Consider the following 22,778-nt stretch of genomic DNA (forward strand, 5'->3'; position numbering starts at 1 on the left):
GTTGGTGGAGACGTTTTCTTGGCTAGACAGACCTGCAACATCAGCCCTGCATTACAAGTACGCGGCTTTAGCTCCCTCCAGTGACCTGCTGATAGCACCTGACTGAATGCAGTGAGGCTGCGACCGTCTGGGTGTCCTCCATATTGGATCTTAACTCTCTGTCTGGGTGTCCTCCATATTGGATCTAAACTCTCTTTTTCAGTGTCCTACATATTGGATTTTAACTCTGTCTGGGTGTCCTATATTTTGGATGTTCAACTCTGTCTGGGTGTTCTCCATATTGTATCTAAACTCTCTTTTTCAGTGTCCTACGTATTGGATTTTAACTCTGTCTGGGGCCGTTTCTGTAGGCCTATTCATTCAAAATATTTACATACTATTTTCAAATGAAAGAGTCTGGGGTTTTGTTATATATCATTTGTTTATATTGTGTAAGTTGCTGATCGAGGAAACCCATCGCAACGGCAATGGAAATCCCGGTCGGATCCATCCGATCGTGTGTGTGTGTGTGTGTGTGTGCGTGTGTGTGTGTGTGTTCTATTCTAATCTGTGTCATTTCTCGCTCGTTCGTAATTATATCAATAGCCTACTCTCCAACTATATAGTTACACGCATCTGTACACTATAGGCACGCGCATCTGTACCATACATATAAAAAGTTGTGTGTATAGCTTTTTCACACGACACGCATATCTTTTCATTTATATTCATTCAAAATATTGACATACTATTTTAAAATGAGGCTGGGGTTTTGTTTTATATCATTTGTTTATATTGTTCAGTAGTATATGCCGCCTACATGAGGCCGTAGCACAGTGAACAGAGCGGAGGTGGTGACGTCATCGAGTCCGCTGCTGTTCCAATTGCAGGTGCGTACTCCCGTCCTTGGAAGTTTGTACTTGGAAGTCCGGACTTACCAAGTTCGCACTTCCAAGTCCGCGAGTCTGCAGTTTGCGTACTTGGTATTGAGAAATGGCCTCAGTGTCCTCCATATAGTATCTTGACTGTCTTAGTGTCCTCTGTATTGGGTCTTGACTCTTTGTCTCAGTGTCCTCAATATTGTATTTGAACTCTCTCTTACTCTCCTCCATATTGGATCTTAACTGTGTCTCAGCGTCCTCCATATTGGATCTTAACTCTCGGTTTTCTTTTCCTAGCATGTGTTGGAATCAATAGCTACTATGTCATTACGGGATTGTATTTGGACGACAAACCACAGTCACGAGTTAGATAAGTCTTAAATTTGTTTTAAGCTATTCTTGATTGATCATTAAACGCTGGCGTGATCGGGTTGTTTTTCTTCTCCTTCCTGGTGAGAAGCTGCTATATTCTTCCTCCTGCCTACATCTGTTGTGTGCCTAGCAAGCATAGTATAAATGTGTATGAATGTGTGTCATCAGTGTGACAGATAAACAATCAATAGCGGTAAACAGATCTACGTCCATATGCAGTACACTGCATATATTAAAATCTGCCTTGGTGTTAGAATATTCTGGCATTGCCGTGGCTACAGTAGAGTCCTGTGACTCGTTATGTTGTGGTTTTAGACGACGGTAAAAGCCTAGCACCGATGCTTCTCTGCTGTTCTCTACACTAAGAGTCGATGCTTAGATTATGCGCTCTCACCTGTTTCCATTAATATTCACGGTATTGATAATTCCTTGTGATATTCAAAGGTGAGGGGGAGGGAACGGACCGACCGAAAAAAACAAGACCCATTCCACCCCCATCCTTGTCCTGAGAACGTTTCCAAAGTGTCCAATAAATGCTCTGAAGGACCACTCCGTGTATCAAAGCTTTGCTCAGATTTACCATTAGTGCAGACGTTTTCTGTCTGTGCTTGCAGCTCATTGTTTTGTCGTATGTCTGGCTAAAATAATCACTAACTATTCTGTCTGCCCACCTGCTTTCTGGTCTGCCTCTCTCTCTCTCTCTCTCTCTCTCTCTCTCTCTCTCTCTCTCTCTCTCTCTCTCTCTCTCTCTCTCTCTTTCTTTCTCTCTCTCTCTCTCACTCACTCTCACGCTCACTCTCACACTCTCACTCTCTCACTCTCTCTCTCTGACCATTTTCAGATATTAATGCCTGTTTGCCCACCGTTCATTGTATATGTGTGTGTTTGTTTGTGTGTTACTATAAATAACTATATATAACTCAATTCATTATATTCCCTCTGCTCTCTGCTTCTCCCCCTGGGCAAAGAGCATTGCTGCAGGAGCTTGAGAGAGAGAGAAACAGAGAGAGAGAGGCAGATGGAAATGGAGAGAGAGAGAGGTAGAAACAGATGGAAATGGAGAGGGGGAGAGAGAGGGAGAGAGCGAGCGAGGAAGAGACAGATGGAAATGGAGAGAGAGAGGTGAAGGAGGATGGTGATGAAAAAAGGAGAAACTAAACAACAACAGAAGGTGGGGAGAGTGTCAATCAGATACGGAGATAGAGAGAGTATTTTGGAGAGGTGGGGTCGGGAGAGAGAGAGAGAGAGAGAGAGAGAATAAAGGAGTGGTAGAATCGGGAAAGAGAGGGAGAAAGAGCAATAACACGAGGTAGGGAGAGAGAGAGTATTACGGAGAGGTGGGGTTGGGCAGAGAGAGAAAGAGTATTAAGGAAAAGTAGAATTGAGAGAGAGAGAAAGAGAGAGTGACTCACAATGAGAGATTTGAAGCGGGGAGCGAGATAGAGAACGAGAGGGAGAGAGTAAAAGGAGAGGTAGAATCTGAGGGAGAGGTTGCGAGAGCTCCAAGAGAGGTAGAATCCGGGAGACAGAGGAGGGTGGGATTAGAGTCGTGTGTTCCAGCTTATTACCACAAGAAGCCCCTTGGGCTTCCATTAGACGTATTTTCCTCCCCCAACGATTTTATTATTTTCCCTTCATTATTTCATTATTTCTTTACGCGCGTTAATTAATTCGGAGCCTTGTCATCGCGCCGTCCTAACGCGGAAGGGCCCTTTGGACCTCCCCCTTCCTCCCCCACCGCCGACCGACGTCGCGCGCGCGGGGGGGGGGGGGGGGACAAGCGGGGGGGCTGTCACATGGGCTAAGCACAATTAGAGAAGCCTTAACCGTTGCAGGAGGTGGGCGGGGTGTAGCGCCGCCACAGAAGAAGATTAGAGAAGGAGACAGCTGCCAGTTGTTAAGTTTGGCTACAGAATAACCTAAAATATAGTTTCATTTGGGACATAAAATGACTAATGGTTAATAGCTTGATGGAAGATATTCCCCCGAACTAAGTTTTTTATTCAAATGTGTCACAGCTCTCATTTTCTGACATTTTAAAATAATGCAAATAATATTTTGGGACAGTTGGCGAAGAAATGAAGCCTGACTGTTTTACTAATGTACTGACTTACTGATTTGGCGCCAATACATTGAATAACTTTACTCAGAGCATACTAATGTATACAGAATGTACGTACATGTATGTTGTGATAAAGCCTCTAATACCACTCGCGGTTTGTCACTGGGACGACCTTTCTGTCTGTCGCCTTTCAGTGTGCGTCACTCTCGAGGTATTCTGTCTGGTTCCTCAGCTTCCACGGACTGCCTTGAATCTTCACCTCTTCCTTATTGTCTCGCTAAGTCTTCTTTAGTCATGGAAAACGCGACAAAAACACTTTTTCCTGCTCCGGGGAGTTTATCATAAATTAAAGATTGCATTGTTGCCAACCAATCCTCTTACTGTAAGCAGTTTGGGAGACGCAGCCCAGATACCTTGAACCCTGAGAATAGTGAAAATACTTTCCTTCATTTTTTTGTTATTATTATAACAAATCAGTCTGTAGCAGTCTGCGTCAGTTTAACCTTCCATCAACCTCGGAGCCTTCCCGATTCCCTTACACCGAGCTGGGCCGACTCTACTTTTTCATGTTTATTAAAAAGGAAAAATAAGGATGGACTGCTCACTCACCTTTCTGGAAAGTCATGAAAAACACGTCTGCCTGTCTATTCGGATTCATGTGAGTCCTCATCCGCATGTCCTAAGTGTGTGCCAATTAAACCAAATTAAACGAGCTGCACCTTGTTTCCAGGAATCTGAGGCAAAGGGGGCATCACATTTCCACCCCGGTTTGTCCGGGCCCAATCTGATTAACGTTGTCACTGGCCTCCTGTACACTTAATGGAAAGCAGTGGCTTGGCTGGGAGTTTCACTCACGACCAAACACACTGACACATCTTCTGAAATGCCTTTTCAAACATTGGGGAGAATTGAAGAAAGGTATGAACTCACTGTTGGATCGTGAGTGAGCCCAGTCTTTGCTACAGAGAAGGGATAGACAGGTCATAGGCTTCCAAGGCGAGACACTCCAGCTGCCGACGAGGCTGCACTATGTAACCTCCTGTTAAATATGATGACATCCAAGGCACAGATTTCAGTCCAAATACTCTTTGCTCCGAGTGTACTTGGGTAGACTACAGCTCCTGCAATGTGCAGTGCACACGCAAAGGCACTGTTAATCAAAGCAGGCGTACACCGATTTATTCCACCATTTTACCAATTTGACCATGATTAACATTTTTGTGCATATTCAACAGGGCTTTATTCATTTCTTCTTTGTTTTGCTCCTTGCTTGTTTTGGAAACACAAATATTGCTCTCCTACGCAAATGGGAAGCTTTTCTTTTATCGACTGAATGAAGTTTAATGGGATGGATGGGATGTTTCAGGCTTCCACTCCCTACACGCTGGAGTCTGAGTCTCTGAGGATGGACTGTATCATGTCTGGAGGGAGCTCCCCCGGCCTGGCCATCAACACCGTCACCAACAAGGTAGGACATGGCCGCCGCTACAAGGGATCACTTACAAGTGACATGCTTTACAGGAGCCAGGAGCTGCAGGAGGCGTGTTTCACGGGAGGTAACTCGAGTGACAAGATGCAAGCAAGAGGTTTACAAATTATGAGTCGAGGTGTGATTTACACGTTCAAAGTTACGAGTTAGAAGTTTAGGTTAGAAGTTAAAAGATGCAAGTTAGAGGTTGACAAGTTTGAAGTTAAAAGGTACACGTTTCAAGCTTGAAGTTAGAAGTGAAGCTACAAGTTAGGTTGTATGTTACAAGTTATGGTACAGGTTACAAGTTCAAAGCACTAAGTTGGTGGGAACCTGAGCTTTGAGGTTTCTAGTTTGACTGAACACTAAAGCCTTTCAGGTCTCTTCTGTTGTGAGACTGTTGTACATTACAGTATCTGTTGTACTGTATGATGCAAGAGGCTGACTTTCCAGGTTGAGGAAGTAGAAGCCTGGTGTTTTGAGTGAACCATCTGTATTCATTAATCATCACAGCTCAGTGTCGAATGCATGGGTGGAGCAAAACGCTCCCAGGACTTTCATTTCTAAATCAAATTTAATTGTCCATCACTGGTTTCCCCGTCAAATTAATTTGACCCATTTGAGCCGGATTCACTTTGGAGTGACTTGATTCAGTTCCTCTGGCTGAATATATCCTGTTGTAAAACGGTATAATGAAGTGTTGATGAAGTGTTTGATTGTAAGTCTCGCTTTTACGACCATGTGTAGAGCTCCCCTCCCCCCCCCCCCCCCCACACACACACACACAAACACATAAAAACACACGTACACACACAAACTCATGTTGCTCACAGAATAGGGTGTAAATGAGCTCTGTTACAGCGGTGCAATCCAGCGCTATAAAAAGTGAACCACACATTATGACAACAACAGCAACAACAACAACAACAACAACAACAAGAACCCTGCATAACTCCAGTGGTTTGCCATCCCACATGACGCCATTCATGTGTGTGTGTATGTGTGTATGTGTGTGTCTGTGTCTGTGTGTGTCTGTCTGTGTCTATGCGTGTGTGTGTGTGTGTGTGTGTGTGTGTGTGTGTGTGTGTGTGTGTGTGTCTGTGCGTGTGTGTGTGTCATAGGTAGCGTTGTACAATGCGGACACAGAGGGCAGCGAGAGTCCCGGCAGCCTGGGAGGAAGTCTGAGCACCAGCCTGTCAGACCAGAGCCTGGCGTCGCTCAACCTCAACACCGCCAGCGGCACTGCCCACCCCTACCCCTCGGTAAGACCGCTCACACACACGTGGAGCACCACCCACACCCCTCAGTAAGACCGCTCACACACACATCGAGCACCACCTCCCTCCTGTCTCCCCCCCTCTGTCCCTCTCTCTGCCTCTCTCTGTCTCCCTCTCTCTGTCTCCCTCTCTCTGCCTCCCTCCCTCTGTCTCCCTCTCTCTGTCTCCCTTTCTCTGTCTCTCTCCCTCCCTCTGCCTCCCTCTCTGTCTCCCTCTCTCGGCCTCCCTCTCTCTGCCTCCCTCTCTCTGCCTCCCTCTCTCTACCTCCCTCTCTCTGTCTCTCTCCCTCTCTCGGCCTCCCTCTCTCTGCCTCCCTCTCTCTGCCTCCCTCTCTCTGTCTCTCTCCCTCTCTCTGTCTCCCTCTCTGTGTCTTCCTCTCGCTTTCTCCCTCTCTGTGCCTCTCTCTCCCTCTATCTCTCCCTCCCTCTGTATTAGTGTGACCATCTGCGTGCTGATTGTAGAGACGATCATTGACACAGTGCATTGGGTCGGGCTGGCCTCCCACCCCTGGCTGCCCCCCCCCCCCCCCCCCCCCCGATGAAGAGTGGTGGGGTGGGTGATTTATGGGGGATGTGCACCCTCTCGTTCCTGGGGATGTAATCAGCCACGGCCATGTTCCTAGTGTCTTTGTTCCCGAGTGGGTCTTTTCCATCAACAGCGCGTTTGATGTAAACACGAAGCGACCTTAGCGCCGATGTTGTACCAGCATTAGCTTCAAAGACGTGAGGAGCAGGGAAGCTGAACAATTTCCCTTATTCTCATTTGTATATTAAGCACATGAGGAGTGCCTAGACGTCGGGGAAAAAGAGGTCGAAACACAAGTTATTTCCGAGTCTCAATTATGGTCGACATGTTCTCAGAATTGCGCTTGTTTCTTCACACTGTAACCGCCTTACGCAGGTTTGGTTTGTTGTCAACGAGGGAGGAAACATGGCCGCCCGTGTCGCGGTGATGTTACGAACGAGGCAGGAAGAGAGAAATGTTGAATGATGGGGAAGACTTGGCAGGTTCTCAGTGACCTTGTTAAGGAATGGCTTCATCCATGGCTCCATTTATTTGTCTCTAAAGAATGACCTGTGTGATCTGGTGTCATTTTCACCAATTACATGCACGGCTTCCAGTTAATGAGGTAATTCTTAGGAAATTCATAACGTGTAATACCGTGTGTGCACGTTGACGCATCATGAGTCAAGGCATGCACACATGCACTCATGTTATTATTGGACTTATACACTTATACCAGCGCTTACATATATATATATATATATATATATATATATATATATATATATATGTATGTATGTATGTATATATATATATATATATATATAAGTATATATATATATATATATATATATATATATATATATATATATATATACTGGCACCATCTCTGGGGAGGCGCAAGGTTTCTTGCACCCCCAAAGATAAAGTTGGGGGTGCAAAAACCCCTCAATATTGAAACGAAGTGAACCAGCACGTTATCGTTGTCTGTCCCTTTAAAGCAAGCGCGATATAACACTGCGCTGTGTGATAGAACGCTGTGCTGCACTGCTCTGCAATAGCCCCCCCGCCACCTCCCTGCCCTCCCTCCCAGCATCGATGGCAACATTCCTGACATACAAATGGTTGGCAGAGATTGACAGGTCGAATATGTCAGGGAGCAGGTCGGGCTTACAACCGCGCGTCAAGGACATACAAGAAGAGGGAATGTACGTGCATTGTAATGCCCACAACATGAACCTTGCCTTTCAAGATGCCGTTTCAAAAGTTAAGCCGAGATGCAATGAAGACAGTCAAAGAGCTGATCAATACGATCAGAGAGTAACCAAAGAGACATGGTTTGACTCTTTCCGTAAGCCTGCAGATGGGAACAATTTGCGCCCGCTTTGCCCCACCCGCTGGACGATGCGAGTGAGCAGTGTGAAGTCAGTACTATGAGAGCCTGGCGAGTTACCTCCATGATTTCTACATTTTCTAAATTAGTGACTGAAATGTAATTAAGCTAGGCCTACACCCGTTTATACGGGCATGTTTATGGAAAATAAGTGCATGCCACCACTCTTAACGCACTTGTAAAATGCATTAAGCAATTGATGGAACGGTTAAATCAAACATCATTGAAACCAAAAAAAAAAGACTTTGGAGAAGTGATAGATAGATAGATAGATAGATAGACTACTTTTCGGTGGAACACATTTGAACGAAATATTTATGACCCCCCCAATGTTGACCTGAAGTTGGAGCCACTCTATATATATATCTATATATATATATAACGATCTATCTATATATATATATATGTAACGGTCGATACTAATCCCTGATCCAGCAGGCCTACCATGTTACAGCAGAACTTCTTGGGCGAAGAGAAACTCCTCTCATGTGAGTGGATGAAGCGTTGACAAGGGGATATCAATTAATGTATTTCTACATCACATGTCCGTCAATCACATGCTTACAGATTCCCGCCCCCAGCAACATGATTGGTCAAAACAAATATGAAGCTAGAGAAAGTTAAACGCCCCGTTCACCTGAGTTTAGCTCGTCAGCCATCAGACTTCAGACGTCAATGGTCTGATTAATAAATGTCTGATTTGTGAGACTATGACGATACTAATCAACGGGAGAGGTGTTGTGTCTATATAGCACATGTATAATTCCTCCTTCATTAACAGAACAGGCCTTTAAAAGGCTAGGATGAGCCATCGGGGTCATGGTAATGCACTCAGTACCCGGGACCCACTCCTGTGTGTTTGAATATTGTATATTGCAGTGAGATTAGATTTAAGATTGCAGTGAGTCATCTGATCGCAGCTCACAAACACAGCTCTCAATCAACGAGGCGGTCGTGTTTTAATGGCATCAGAAGATCTCAGCATTAATAAGACACATGGAGAGGTTGGCTGTGATGTGATGAGTTATAGTAAAGGGCGGATTATGTTCCCACGTTCACATTAACGCAACGAACACGCAGACGCTCTGACGCAGTCGTGAATCTTTATGGTTCTGCATCGGGTTTTAGTGAGCGGACCAATCACAGCCCTTGTGGCTGCGTCACCTGAAGGTTACAACGGAAGGTTACAATTTTTGGGAGGCGCACGTCAGGTGGACGCAAGTGGACGCAAGGAGGGTCCGTAACCCCCTTGCGTTGCGTGAACGTGGGCCCATAATCAGCCCTTGACGCTCCGTCATGAAAACACCTCACATGACACCGCCGGTTACAGCTCTGTAGTTGAAAGGCATAAATGAAGCTAACCTAATGCAGGGTTGTTTTTGGGGCGGGTTTGGGAGATTCTCTTTACTTCATGTTTTAATTGAAGCAAACCAATGGGCAGTGATTGGATGTGATTAAAACATTTTGATTCTTAGAACCAGCGTGACCTTATGTCTCACAAACGCACACGTACATGCACACAAACGCACCCTCACACACAGACACACACAGACACACACACACACACACACATGCACACACAAACAAGCACCCACATTCACTGACAAATGCATGAAAGCATAAATACATAGAAGACACATTGGCAAACAGAAAAGTATCTGTCCCCCCCCCCCCCACACACACACACACACACAGAAACTGAGGTGTGCCAGTGCCTGGGGTGTTGGATGAGGCAGTAGGCCTACTCTTGGCAGATCACTGGATATACAGGGACAGTACTTGGCCAGTTAACACAGTGGCTGCTCAAATTGATCAAATACTTCCTTGTCCTCTGCTAAACAAGGTCCTTTGGCTATTTGAATCAATTAGTCGCATATGGACAGTGTGTGTGTGTGTGTGTGTGTGTGTGTGTGTGTGTGTGTGTGTGTGTGTGTGTGTGTGTGTGTGTGTGTGTGTGTGTGTGTGTGTGTGTGTGTGTGTGTGTGTGTGTGTGTGTGTGTGCAGGCCTTGACGTGTTTGTGGGGGGGGTGGGGGGTGTTATATGCGCGTCTTGCTTGTTTGTGATAATAAATTGACTTTTTAACGGAGGAGATTAGGTTGGCACACTAGGGGCCGGCCAATATCTATCCAATAATTAATCTCTCAGTAAAGTTTCAGACATGGGGCTGATTATCATTCCCCGGCCGTAACAATATCTTTATAATTCACAGATGATGTGATTTTCAAGACGTAATGTCCATTTAATGGAAATTACACATTTTTATTCCATTTGTGCTACTTTATCGTTCTAAACCTCCCGTTCAAGTTTATACTCACCATGGCTGGAGTCCAGCACAGAATAACGTTGTGTTCCCAACACCGGTTTGCAATGACTGGTGACTAACGTTTTCACACTATTGATTTTCACATTGTGGTCATTTATGACCGGTACCATTGTAGTGTGACAAAGAGACTGCGTGATTCAGCTCCGGCACTCACTGTAGAATGCATTCATACCGGCCTATAGCGTCCCCAATGTTCTCAACCATACCAGTCTGACCTGAAATGACCAGACCTTTTCTGTTTCCCATTTCCAGGTAATAACTATACTTCACTGGTCAATTCGCAAACAGGTCGCATTCCACTTTGTCGGAAGCAAACAGAAATTGTCTGTTGTTAATTTTTTTTTTTGATTTAATCCAATATGAGTTTTGAAGTAGGGTTTGTCACCGTTTCAATTATATGACGTGGTATTTACATTTATATACATTTTTTGAGCGATGACAGCTATTCCAAGTGCTCCAAGTTTGTCGAAAAATAACACCTGGGCCTAGCTGAGAGTAGCTCTGGGACCGAGCATCAGAGGAAATGGGGTAGGGGCATGTTGTATTCGTGCTGGTGTTCGGGGGATAGCGAAGGATTCTGCTGATCGCATGTCGCTAAGCTGCTTGTTGGTGTAGCTCTTCATGCTGATCAGCCATTTTTTGTCTCATTGTTTATTCAAATCCAGTATAACAAATGTAATACATTTGTTGATTTCAACTAGGTTTCTGTGTGTGTGTGTGTGTGTGTGTGTGTGTGTGTGTGTGTGTGTGTGTGTGTGTGTGTGTGTGTGTGTGAATGTGCTCAAACGCTGTGTGGCCATTTTTCAAAGAGTTTTGGTGTCATTTCAAACTTAATTCCAGCCAACACATTGGTACACTACACACTCCCAAGAGCATCGGCATCTGCTTTCAGCTCCGCTTGGAGAGAAGCCCAACTTGTGGCATAGCTAAGCCCTTGTTTTGGAATTAGCTCCATCCGCTTTTCTTCGTCTTTTACTAATGACTTGGATTTCAAAGTTACTAGAATCCCTGAATCAAGGTATAGGGGTAAGTTGCAGTTTCGCTGACCTTAAATACACAGAGAGACTTAAAGATCCCAGCTAGTGGTCGTTTGGGAGTTATGTGTTTCTTCTTCGTTGGTAGATATAGAGGTTGTTGGTTCTTCTTCGGTGGTGGACGTAGCAGAAGTTGTTTCTTCTTCAGTGGTGAATATAGAGGTTGTTGGTTCGTCTTAGGTGGTGAATATGGAGGTAGTTGGTTCTTCTTTGGTGTTGAAAATTTGTTTTTCTTCGTTGGTGAACAAGGAAGGACTTGGTTCTTCTTGGGTGGCCAGGATAGAGGTAGTTGGTTTTCTTCTGTGGGGGCTATGGAGGTAGTTGTTCTTCTTGGGTGGTGAAAATAGAGGTAGTGGGTTCCTCCTCGGTGGTGAATATAGATGGTAGGTGTCAGAGCTGCACTGGGATGATGGAGAGGGAACAGAGTGTGGGAGGTTCTGGAATTTTTTGTTTTGGGGTGTCGTGTGCAAGGCATTTGTAATGTGGAAAATACTGTGTATGCCGGGTTAGTACCTCAAGCACTCAGCGGTGCTACCTTCTCCCTCTCATTCTATCTATCTATCTATCTATCTATCTATCTATCTATCTATCTATCTATCTGTCTGTCGGCTGTCTGCCTGTCTGTCTGTCTGTGTGTTTGTCTGTGTGTCCGTCTATCCTTCTGTCTGTCTGTCCGTCTATCCTTCTGTCTGTCTGTCTGTCTGTGTGTCCGTCTATCCTTCTGTGTGTCCGTCTATCCTTCTGTCTGTCTGTCTGTCTATATATCTGTATGTCTGTCTATCTCTACGTATCTATCAATCCCTACTTGCCCACTCAACTCTCTCTCTCTGTGTGTCTCTACCTCCCCATCTCTCTCTCTCTCTCTCTCTCTCTCTCTCTCTCTCTCTCTCTCTCTCTCTCTCTCCTCCAGGTCGGTAGCCACTCGGAGCAGCACACCCCTCCGCCCCCTCCACCGCCGCCCCCTGCCCCGCCGCAGCCCCCCCAGTACGGGCTGCCGTCGGCGGGGGAGGCCCGGGACAAGCAGCCCCTCTGCTTCTCCGACTTCCAGGACCTCAGCGCCTCCTTCCGCTCCCTCTACCAGCGTGTCTTCCAACAGTCCTTCTCCCAGCCAGGTGAGTGTGTGTGTGTGTGTGTGTGTGTGTGTGTGTGTGTGTGTGTGTGTGTGTGTGTGTGTGTGTGTGTGCGTGTTTGTGTGTGAGTGTGTGTGTGTGTGTGTGTGTGTGTGTTTCTGTACCTGGGTTGTGCGTGTGTTCTGTGACTTGATCAGTCTTTCTCCCTGCATGGTGTATGAGTGTGTGTGAGTGTGTGTGTGTGTGTGTGTGTGTGTGTGTGTGTGTGTGTGTGTGTGTGTGTGTACATTTCAGAGGACGTCTTGATCTTTATGGTTAAAGCGCGACTGCAATGTCTTCCAACAAAATACAATCTAGCAATATGGTACCCGTCAAAACATAACCCATACTGCATATTCCATCAAAACCAACAGGAGATTGAAACAGTTATGCACATTCTGAATGGATGCCATCATTACAAAGGACTGCATGTGGCCAGGCATGGCCGATTGGTTAACCTGGTTGCAAAAGTTCTAGCAAAAATAAATCAAGGACATGACTGTAAGACCTTTAAGCATAGTGCTGTTAAAATAACTTGGTTCCATCACAATGTACCTGATAATGATTATTTTAAAAACATGGCAAACACTCCAGACATTGTCATTGTAAATGAGACTCTGAAAACTGTAGTCATTATTGAGGTGGGCTGTTGCTTCGATTTGTATATGGACACCTGTTACTATACTAAGCTACTGAAATACCAGCCACTGGTGAGTCGTATAGGCCAACTAGGTTACCAATGTCAACTCATAAAATACATTTTTGGAAGCTTAGGCCATATTCACAAAAATGTGGTTAGAGGACTGCGGTTGTGGGGATTAATAAAGAAGGAATCCAAAAGACTGGCAAAATTCTGCTCTGTATCAGCCACCATAGGTAGCATGAGAATCTGGAGGCAAAGATGTTGTGTTTATCCTTAAGTGTGCTGTGTTTAATAACTTTAATTTATCAAGTAGGCCTTGCAAAGGCTTGTAGCGTGATGAACCTGTCACATTATCAGTGTTCCTTCCCAAAATCTTTTTTCCCCTCTTTGTAAATGTGGATCCAAATAAAAGCATTTAAATGTATGTGTGGGTACAGGTGTGTGTGTGAACCGCTGCATGCTAGCGCCCCAGTTGGCCTGAGCGCTAGCTCGTTGAGCTGCGTGCCTGATTGCCTTTTAGTGAGAGCGCTAGCGGTGCTGCATGCTAACCTGCGCTGCATGTGCCTTGTGCACCGATGTCTGCACAACCTTGACACAAGGTTGTGTATGTAACAACAACAACAAGCAAGTACGTTTACACCAAGCAGCCTGCACTGTCAGGCTGCGCCCACATAATTAACTGTCAAGTGTACATCGCACTGCAGTCGCTGTAGACAAAAATGTTACATTGTTTGGATTGCAGTCAAAGCATTTCACCACTCAAAACGCCTCTATGTCCTCCTCCACCACCTCCTCCTCCTCCTCCCCCCCCCCCCCATCCTCCTCCTCCTTTATTGTGCTTTAATAAACAAACAATCTATTGTTCCACATATCTACAGTTTACGGCTCGCTCAGTCAAATGAGTAAAGGCAATTAGCAGGCAGAGATATTTGGAGGAAGTGGGGGAACAGCAACAGTACGAACACGTATGCAGCGGAGCAGAGCCAAGATTTCGAGGAGCTCCGATAGCGAGCTAATTAGATTTCTTCTCCGAGCCCTGTGTGTTTTTTTTTTTGCTGAGGCATCTCGCTAATTGCTTCCTGAAGCCTCCAGTCGGGTCACGTGACCTCGCCCCCGTCGCGTTCTGTAACCCTGTGAGTTGTGTGATGCGCGCCACTGAGTGTTTTTGCGTACGGGGGGGGGGGGGGGGGGGGGGGGGGCGATGACCCGCGTCTCCAAAAACCGGCTCCCCGCTTCCTGCTGTTGTACCCCTATTCTTGAAACACCCACCGATTATACAATTCAAACGTCCCTTTGGTTCTCGGATGATGTGACAACAGAATACCGATTTAGTAGTTAGTAGTACATCTAACAAGGGAAAGCGTTTCGCCCCCCCCCCCAAGACGTGTGGCTGGTGGATAACTGGGTGTAGCTGCCGGTGAGGGGGAGTCTCTTTGAGGAGATGAGGGCATATCTCCCTGTTACAACGGAAAGGAAGTCTGATTAGACAAAAGCTCAGAGGAGCTCACATTAATAGTTTCAACAAAGAAAATCGAGATGACTTTGAAGAAACAAAAGAAAACGAGGCTCACTTCAAAGAGGAGTTTTTGTGGAGCCCAAACGGCACTGATATTTGATCAGGGGGTAGATAGACGGGTCAGTCATGTATTCATCCCCGAGGGGGGGAATGGGTTCATCGATGCACGCTTTGTTGTGTTCGGCGCAGATCTGATGGGGATGCCCGGTGAACAGGGCCAGCAGAACCGCACCGTGTGTTCCTACCAGCACTCCCCAGGCACGGGGGTCAACGGCGGGGGCAGCGGCACCGGTGGTGCAGGAGTAGGAGGAGGAGGAGGAGGAGGGGGGGCTCACCACCAGCACCACCACCAGCACCACCACCACCAAGCACACAGCCACGGCCAGGCTCCGCACCACGCCCACCACCACCCGCACCTCTCCCCGCACGCCACCCATGGCCCGCACCAAGCGCACCCCGGCCAGCACTCCCAGCAGACCTCCCCCCTCTCCCTCCACGCCCTATCTGGCACGGGTGAGACCAGCGACGCGTTGCAACCGCGCAATATTCAGGGTTTCACATCAGGGGTCACATCCGGTTTTCAAGTCTTGATTCACATCTGCTTTCGCATCTGGTGGCGCATCGGATTTGACACTAAGTGTCGTGTCTTGTTTGAAGTCGGATTTGATATCATGTTTTACATCTGTTTTTCACGTCGAGTTTCAGATCGGTTTGCACGTCCACATTCTAAATCAGGTTTAACACCAGTTTCAGATCGGTTTCCACGTCAGATTTAACATCTGCACGGTGTTAGCATACCCTTTCGGGGGCAGAGTACCTTTGACATCACAAAGAGAGCGGTACCTGAGCTCGGCGCAGAGTAGAAGATTCAAAAACTGGCTGTTTAAGACACAGGGTACAACACAATTGTACTTTTTTCAAAATGATTACTTAATGATGATTGATGATGATTACTTAATCGAAATTATGACTTAAGTAAAAGTGACAAAATGGCATTCTAGATCGGTTCTAGATCATGGAAGACAAAAGACAAAGAAGTCTTTTGGGTTTTGGGTTCACCAGCCCTGTAAACGAAGGCTCCAGCGTGAGGCTCATGAGACGGAGAAAGGAAGGAACACTCCTGTGCTTAATAAGGTCACGGAGCCTTTGATACCATATGAGCATTCTGCATCTCTCTTTCGCTCGGTCTCTCTCTGTCTCTCTGTGTCTCTCTCCCTCTCTCCGATTGAATAGGGATCCTTGTCTATAGGAAAGACATGCCACCTTGTGGCCAATTTCAGCAATTCTTCCACATAAGCCGCAGTCGATTATATGCCATTCCAACCGACATAACAATAATGTTAATAGTTTCCAGAGCCAATGGGTGCCTCCATGCTGGTCTGAAGGTCTTTATTTCAACACTCCTGGATTACGGTGTCAATTAATGTATTTGATTAGAGTCATGCTGTTTGTTGATAAAATCATATCTGTTCTAAACCCAGTTGCCCACCACGTGTAGATCCCAGGACTGAATTCCTCTAACATGTAAAGCAGAGGAGAGGAGTGCTTTTCATGGCTGGTTGGAGAAGATGCAGTATTTAGTGTTTTAACTCTAGAATGCAAATTTAAAGTTGCAGCTGTTTTTCTGGACCTGAAAGGAGAAAACTACTTTATGTTTTAAACCTGTCTGTGTGTGCGTGTGTGTGTGTGTGTGTGTGTGTGTGTGTGTGTGCGTGTGCGTGTGTCCTAGGTATGTCAGCTGACTGGTATCCTAACTTGGATTGGCTAAAGGAAAGTTGCCGCATCGCCACCAGTTACAACTGGTCTGATGTCGATCTCTCTCCGTTCCAAGGTAACACTCACATACACCCACACACACACACCCACGCACACACATACAGACACATCTTCATGAATGCTTGTACACAAACTCACACACATTCACAAACACAATATCGGTACCCAAAGCGCCCATCGAACTACAGACTATCGCTATGGCAACGGACACACACACAAAGAAACTTGTCTTCTGAGGAACCCCATGGCTGTGTGCATACTTCAGCATCTCCCGGGTAACAGCCAATCAAACTTCGATGCTCAAAGCAACATGTGTCCCATCGAACAGATTTAGGTCGTCGGGTGACTAAAGGATACTTAATGATATGCCTGAACACAGTGGTTATCAGGTAAACACAAGGTGGGGCTTGCGTTTTCCCCCCCAACCCAACCCCCCCTCCCCTGAACCTTGTAATCAAAATGGCCTGCCCACTCTGGTTACCATAGTAACAGGACACGTAAGCATAGGGCTACAGTGGTCAGGCGGAGTGATGAGGTAAACATACTGCCTTCTGATTAATTAGCATTCGCTTCGCTTTACCTTTCTGTCCCCCAGACTGGAGTCGCTGAGGGGAAACGTGCCCCGTTCTGTTTGTTCGCCAGCCATTCACCCCTTAGCGTTCATTGTGCCTGAATTATATGTGGCATTTTTTTTTTTTTTTACAGAGAACAGCGCAACCCAAACCGTTTTCTTCTTACTAAGGCAACAGCATTTTTAATAATGTACGAAATATTATTTGATTTCCATCTGCCAAACTTCTGCATTTGGCCCCCAGAACCTCAGAGGTATGAGTCAGAATCACAATTCAATTGCGGGGCCTTTATTGGCATGGCAAACATACGTTGGTATTGCCAAAGCACGTCAAATGTGTGAATCACTCGGATCCGGTATTCGTGGTGAGATTCTCTCCTATTGCTATTGTTTGCTCTCTTTCTTCTTCTGTCTGTCTTTTTCTGCTCTCTCTCTCTCTCTCTCTCTCTCTCTCTCTCTCTCTCTCTCTCTCTCCCTCTCTCTCTCTCTCTCATACTGCCTCTCTTTCTCTCGTCCTCTGTTTCCCCTCCCTCCCTTGTTTGTGCAATGTGAATAATCCAATTAGGCTGGGGCTCGGTAACAGGCTCTTATCACGGCTGGTGCACACAGACAGGAACATCCACACATGATGGATGAGAGCGGCTGGTGTAATGAGAGGCAAAAAGACCCCTTGCCCCCCCCCCCTTACTCTCTCTCTCTCTCTCTCTTCCTCTCTCTCTCTTCTTCACTCTCCCTCTCGCTCTTCCTTTCACTTTCTCCCTCTCACTATTTCTCCCTCTGTCTGTCTCTGTTGCACACTTGCTCTCTGTCTCTTTCTCTGTCTTTATCTGTCTCTCACTGACTTCTCCCGCGTTCTGTCTTTCTCTCTCTCTCTCTCTTTCTCTCTCTCTCTCTCTCTCTCTCTCTCTCTCTCTCTCTCTCTCTCTCTCTCGCCGTCCCGCGGTGCTTGACCTCCTTCCCACCGGAGTAAAGCTGTCTGCCGCCATTTTCTGGCAACCCTCCAAACAGCAGGAAGAAGATGCTCCTCTCTTCCCTCTCTCTTTCTCTCTCTCTCTCTCATTCTCTCTCTCTCTCGCTCTCTCTGTCTCTGTCTCTGTCTCTGTCTCTGTCTTTCTCTCTGGCTCTCTCGAAGAACAAAGTGAGTTTGATCCAATTGGCACTTCCCGCAGAGAAATGTGAGAATTGTTGGTGCCTAGCTGATGGAAGGATAGAAGCTAAATGAATACTTAATACGGGGGACAGGTTGGGTTTAACTTCAAACGCAATATTGACAAAATCCAGGGTCGTTATTTCTGCTCTACATCTTTGATGGAGAAGTTTACGAGGTGAATGTTTTCTTTCATTTCGGCTCCCCGTCGAATGTTGTGTGCCTTGCGTGTGCACACGGTAATCTTTTGTAAACGGAATGAAAGGATTGGTGCAGCCCTATCGGTTTTGCGGTTCACTACCATATCCTTTTCCGTTCCATTCACAACCCTCTCACCAAACACCGAAGCGGTCAGGGACACAACCATCCTTCGGACCTCAGGTGCAAAGCTGAGGCTGGTCTTCCTAAAAACCCCAACACGCCAACACAACATCGCTGGTACTTACACAATCTAAATCGTTGTACGCGTGTGTGTGTGTGTGTGTGTGCGCGTTTTCATGTTTGTGCGACTGTCCTGTGACCTCTGACCCCGCCAGGGCTGAAGGAGAGCATGCGGCAGGCGGCGCTCAACAACTGGTCTCTGGACGGAGCCCAGATGGCCGACCTCTGCTCCTCCATCAACCAGTTCTTCAGCGCCACCGGGGTCATCCCCACCCAGACGGGGTCCCTCCCCACCGTCGCCCAGGCCCAGCACCCTACGCCCCAGCCCGGGGGCACCCAGCAGACCCACGGGGCCCTGCACCCCAAGGCCGGCCAGGCCCACCCTCAGAGCCAGGCCCAGCAGCACAGCCAGCACATCAGCAGTGGTCAGTGGGTCCCCTCCATGAGCCGCTTTGTTAGGGCTGTGCCATTGATCCAATTTTGATCGCGATTTCGATTTTTTTTTGCGTCGGAATGATCTCCAAACTAATATAATCAAGGTGAAGCCATTTTTTTTTTTTACATTTTTTATTTATTTTGTTCATTAAATGTTTTATAGAAATTGCGGAACAACTGGATACATATTTGTACATTATTTTCTGTTTGAACATTTTCTATTTGAACATCTTGTGTATTTTTTCTCAGTTACAAAGTGTTTTTTGGGGGGGAGAGTTGGGGGGAATGCTGAATAAATGCATCATGTTTTCAAACTCAAAAAAAATCGTTCGAATAATCTGGAATTCAATATTGACCAAAATAATCTTGAATAGGATTTGTTCCAGCCCCCCCGCTGAAGAACTTACTTAACAAAAACGGGACGTCCCGCAGTGGTTTGTTCGGCTTATACCACAGATACAACAAAATATTAAATAGATAAGTCACTCTTACTAAAAACAAACGTTTTTTGTTTTTAATCTGCTTAATCTGTTGAAATTGTAATATTCTGCAGCAGAACTTTGAGCATGTTGTTGCGTTGTCAAGGAATCATCTTTGATTGTTTTTCCGTTTTTTTATTTTTCCATTATTGTTGGATATGAATGGATTTGGAACTGTTTAAAGGCAGAGGTGTAATAATGCACACCATTGAAACGTTACTGACCAATCAAGATGAAGTATTTAACTATGCTGTGGTATAATATCTTTAATTATCTCATCTTTTTTTTCATTTTTTATATAATCTCTTACTGGATAGAGACAGACTGACACGTGTGTGGTGCTTTGGTTCTCATACATGACAGCCATCACATTGCATCAGGAATCACTGACGATCTATGCCAACACCTATAGAAAGAATTGACAACATTATCATGATGATGTACACACCTGTCACACACACACACACACGACACACACGCGGAGTGCGCTTTAAAAAGACATTGCCATCTTAAAGGCCCGCCTCCAGCCCTCATCATGTCAATCAAAGTGTGTGATCCTCGTGGATAATGTCATCATACCAGCCTGCCTGAGTGCAGATGGATCCATGCGTCGGGGGTCATCTTGATATGCAGGGACAGGGTTCAAAAGCCCAGGCTTCTTCTCATGTCGTCGTTGTCTTCCCCCCCCCCCACCCCACCCCCCTCCAGGAAACATGTACATGGATTCCAGACAGAGCATCTCAGCTATGATGACGCCACCTGGATACCCCCACCTCCCCCACCTCGCCCAGACCGGCCCCCCCAGCACAGGTGAGTCTGGGTCTCTCGCACCGTCACCAGCCCCCGGCCATAGGGGGAGACGTGAGTCGTGAGATTTCAAGTCCCCCATCAGGGCTTGGATGCAGTGTTTGGCAGAGCTCGGACGAGTGGAGGCTAATCCCTGTGGAAGATGTCTTGGTGTCATGGAACACGGAGGAGGGAGGCCTGTTGGCATATGTTCTGCTCTCTCTCTCTCTCTCTCTCTCTCTCTCTCTCTCTCTCTCTCTCTCACTGTCTCCATCTCAATTCAATTCAATTCAATGCATATAATATATAGTGTATATTATATTATATATATATAATATATATAATATATTATATGTATGATTCTAGGACAATAGGACATAAGGCAGGTGATATAATAATGTTACATTTTTATAATATGTAAATAAGAAGAATGCAATCATATGATAACGACAATTGATTGAATTAAACAAATGTCTCCCTTTGCTCTCTTTTTCTCTTTCCCTCCTACTGGTATCTCTCTGTATTTCTGTCTCTCTCTGTGTCTCTCCACGTCTCCCTCACTTTTCTCTTCATCCCTCCATGTCTCTTTTTCTCGCTCTCTCCGTCTATCTATTCCCCACTCCCTCTATGTCACTCTCCCTCACTCTCTGTCTCTATTCTTCTCTATGTCTCACTCCTTTCTCTCTCTCTCTGTCTATGTCTCTCTCCATCTCCTCTCTCTGTGTTTCTATGTCTCTCCCCCTCTCCTCTCTCTCTGTCTCTATGTCTCTCTCTATCTCCTCTCTGTCTCTGTGTGTCTCTGTCTCTCTCTCCTCTCTCTGTCTCTATTCCTCTCCTTCTCCTCTCTCTGTGTGCGTTTCTATGTCTCTCTCTCTCTCCTCTCTCTGTCTCTATGTCTCTCTCTATCTCCTCTCTGTCTCTCTCTTTCTCTCTTTCTCCCCCCCTCTCCTCTCTCTTTGTCTCTATGTCTCTCTGTGCGTCCCTATGTCTCTCCTCCTCTCCTCTCTCTGTCTCTATGTCTCTCTCTGTCTCCTCTCTCTGTTCATCTTTATGTCTCTCCCCCTCTCCTCTCTCTCTCTGTCTCTATGTCTATCTCTGTCTCCTCTCTCTGTGTGTCTCTATGTCTCTCTCTGTCTCCTCTCTCTGTGCGTCTCTATGTCTCTCTCTCTCCAGGCCTCCACAGTCAGCTGAGCCAGCAGCAGCAGCAGCACATGCTGCCCCCCCCGGGCCACTTCACCATGAGACGGCTCCCCGCAGCCGACGATATTCAGGACGACTTCGACTGGGACTCCATCGTCTAGAGTGGGACGAGAGACACTCAGAGACACAAGTAGAGGGAGAGAGAAATAGGGAGTTAGAGAGAGAGAGAGAAATAGGCAACGTTTGCCTACAAGAAAAACAAAAGACAATCTAAATAATGAATGATGGAATATGACTTTGCTTGAGATTCATTTTGGTTTTTTTTTATCGCAAGGATGAGGAGTCTAAAGACAATCATATAAAAAAGGACTCACATGGATATGGGGGTTGAATGGGGACATTAGAAGCTATCTGTATCGTCTTGTCTCATAACCAACCCCCTTTCTCCCCCTGCTCTCCCCCCTCCCCTCCCTTCCCAACAGGTTTACAAAGTCGCCGAAATGTTGTCTCGATGATGGTGAAGTGAAGTCTTTTGTCGTTTTTTGTTTTACCTCTGAGTTGTTTTATCGTTATTTGTCTGCCCCAACATGCACTGTGCGGTGGGCTCTGCTTGGACTGCGTTGAAAGGTCAAAGATAGAAAAGTGATGGTGAGTGGTCAAGACTCTCAACAACTCTCTCTGGTGCAATTGCTGCAAAGATACGTGAAATGCGCCCAGGTTACGGATACAGGCACCCCTGGTAAATTGGGATCAGCATAGCTCTGGGTCCACTTCAAAACAGGGTCGATTTTAGGTTTTCTTTAGCTTGTTTCATTCAATGGAGTGAAGACAGGCCAGCCCTTGCTACAATTACTGATGGTGGAGCACCACCTTGTGGTACAATCAAGGTTGCACTGCAACCTTAATGACAACAAAGCCGCTTGTCAGTGATGGGTATTTTTGTCATCATGCGTGTGTGTTTGTGTGTGTGCGTGTGTATGTGTGCTTATGTGGGCATGCAAATACGAGGGTGTGTGTGTGTGTCTGTGGGTACATTTGTGTTTATGTGTGTGTGTGTGTGTGTGTGTGTGTGTGTGTGTGTGTGTGTGTGTGTGTGTGTGTGTGTGTGTGTGTTTGTGTGTGGTGTCTGCGCGCGTGTACGTGTTCACATGCATCACTGCATGCATGTATGATTTGAATAAGAATAGTGCCCTCAGGGTCTTAGTTTCATCTGCCCCGTGATGTCAGAGCCAATCTAAAGCCATGTATCTCATCTCAATGGGTGGGATTGTGCTCTGAGCTGCCCCCCATGACACAATCTGTCAACCCACGTCTCAATCACTTGTTAAGGCGCCCTGCGTTCCTAGTGTGTTTGTACTCCATAATAATAATAATAAAGGCCAAACAGGGCATACAAGTAGGGCGGACAGGATTCACTCTTCGTATTCCAAATGCAGAACAATACAGATGACCTTGATTTTTGAGTGATTGTTGTGAACTTTGACCTGTTGAAGCGTTGAAC

At 46.2% G+C, this 22,778-nt stretch overlaps 1 protein-coding gene across 1 annotated transcript in view; it reads left to right on the forward strand.

The window, feature by feature from the left end:
• The window catches only part of LOC311359733 (forkhead box protein J3-like), a gene marked incomplete at both ends in the record, with an annotated part of 26,136 nt that extends 4,698 nt beyond the window's left edge, over positions 1 to 21,438 (forward strand). Inside the window, 8 exons of the mRNA XM_084479782.1 lie at positions 4,661 to 4,762; positions 5,884 to 6,024; positions 12,205 to 12,406; positions 14,752 to 15,075; positions 16,292 to 16,393; positions 18,593 to 18,862; positions 20,060 to 20,161; positions 21,311 to 21,438. Coding sequence (XP_084335908.1) covers positions 4,661 to 4,762; positions 5,884 to 6,024; positions 12,205 to 12,406; positions 14,752 to 15,075; positions 16,292 to 16,393; positions 18,593 to 18,862; positions 20,060 to 20,161; positions 21,311 to 21,438 — 1,371 coding nt within the window. The remainder of the gene's footprint in view (positions 1 to 4,660; positions 4,763 to 5,883; positions 6,025 to 12,204; positions 12,407 to 14,751; positions 15,076 to 16,291; positions 16,394 to 18,592; positions 18,863 to 20,059; positions 20,162 to 21,310) is intronic.
• Between the last annotated feature and the right edge of the window lie 1,340 nt (positions 21,439 to 22,778).

This window comes from Micromesistius poutassou (genome assembly GCF_964030765.1).
Source record: "Micromesistius poutassou genome assembly, chromosome: 15".
In the NCBI taxonomy this organism is placed as follows: Eukaryota; Metazoa; Chordata; class Actinopteri; order Gadiformes; family Gadidae; genus Micromesistius; species Micromesistius poutassou.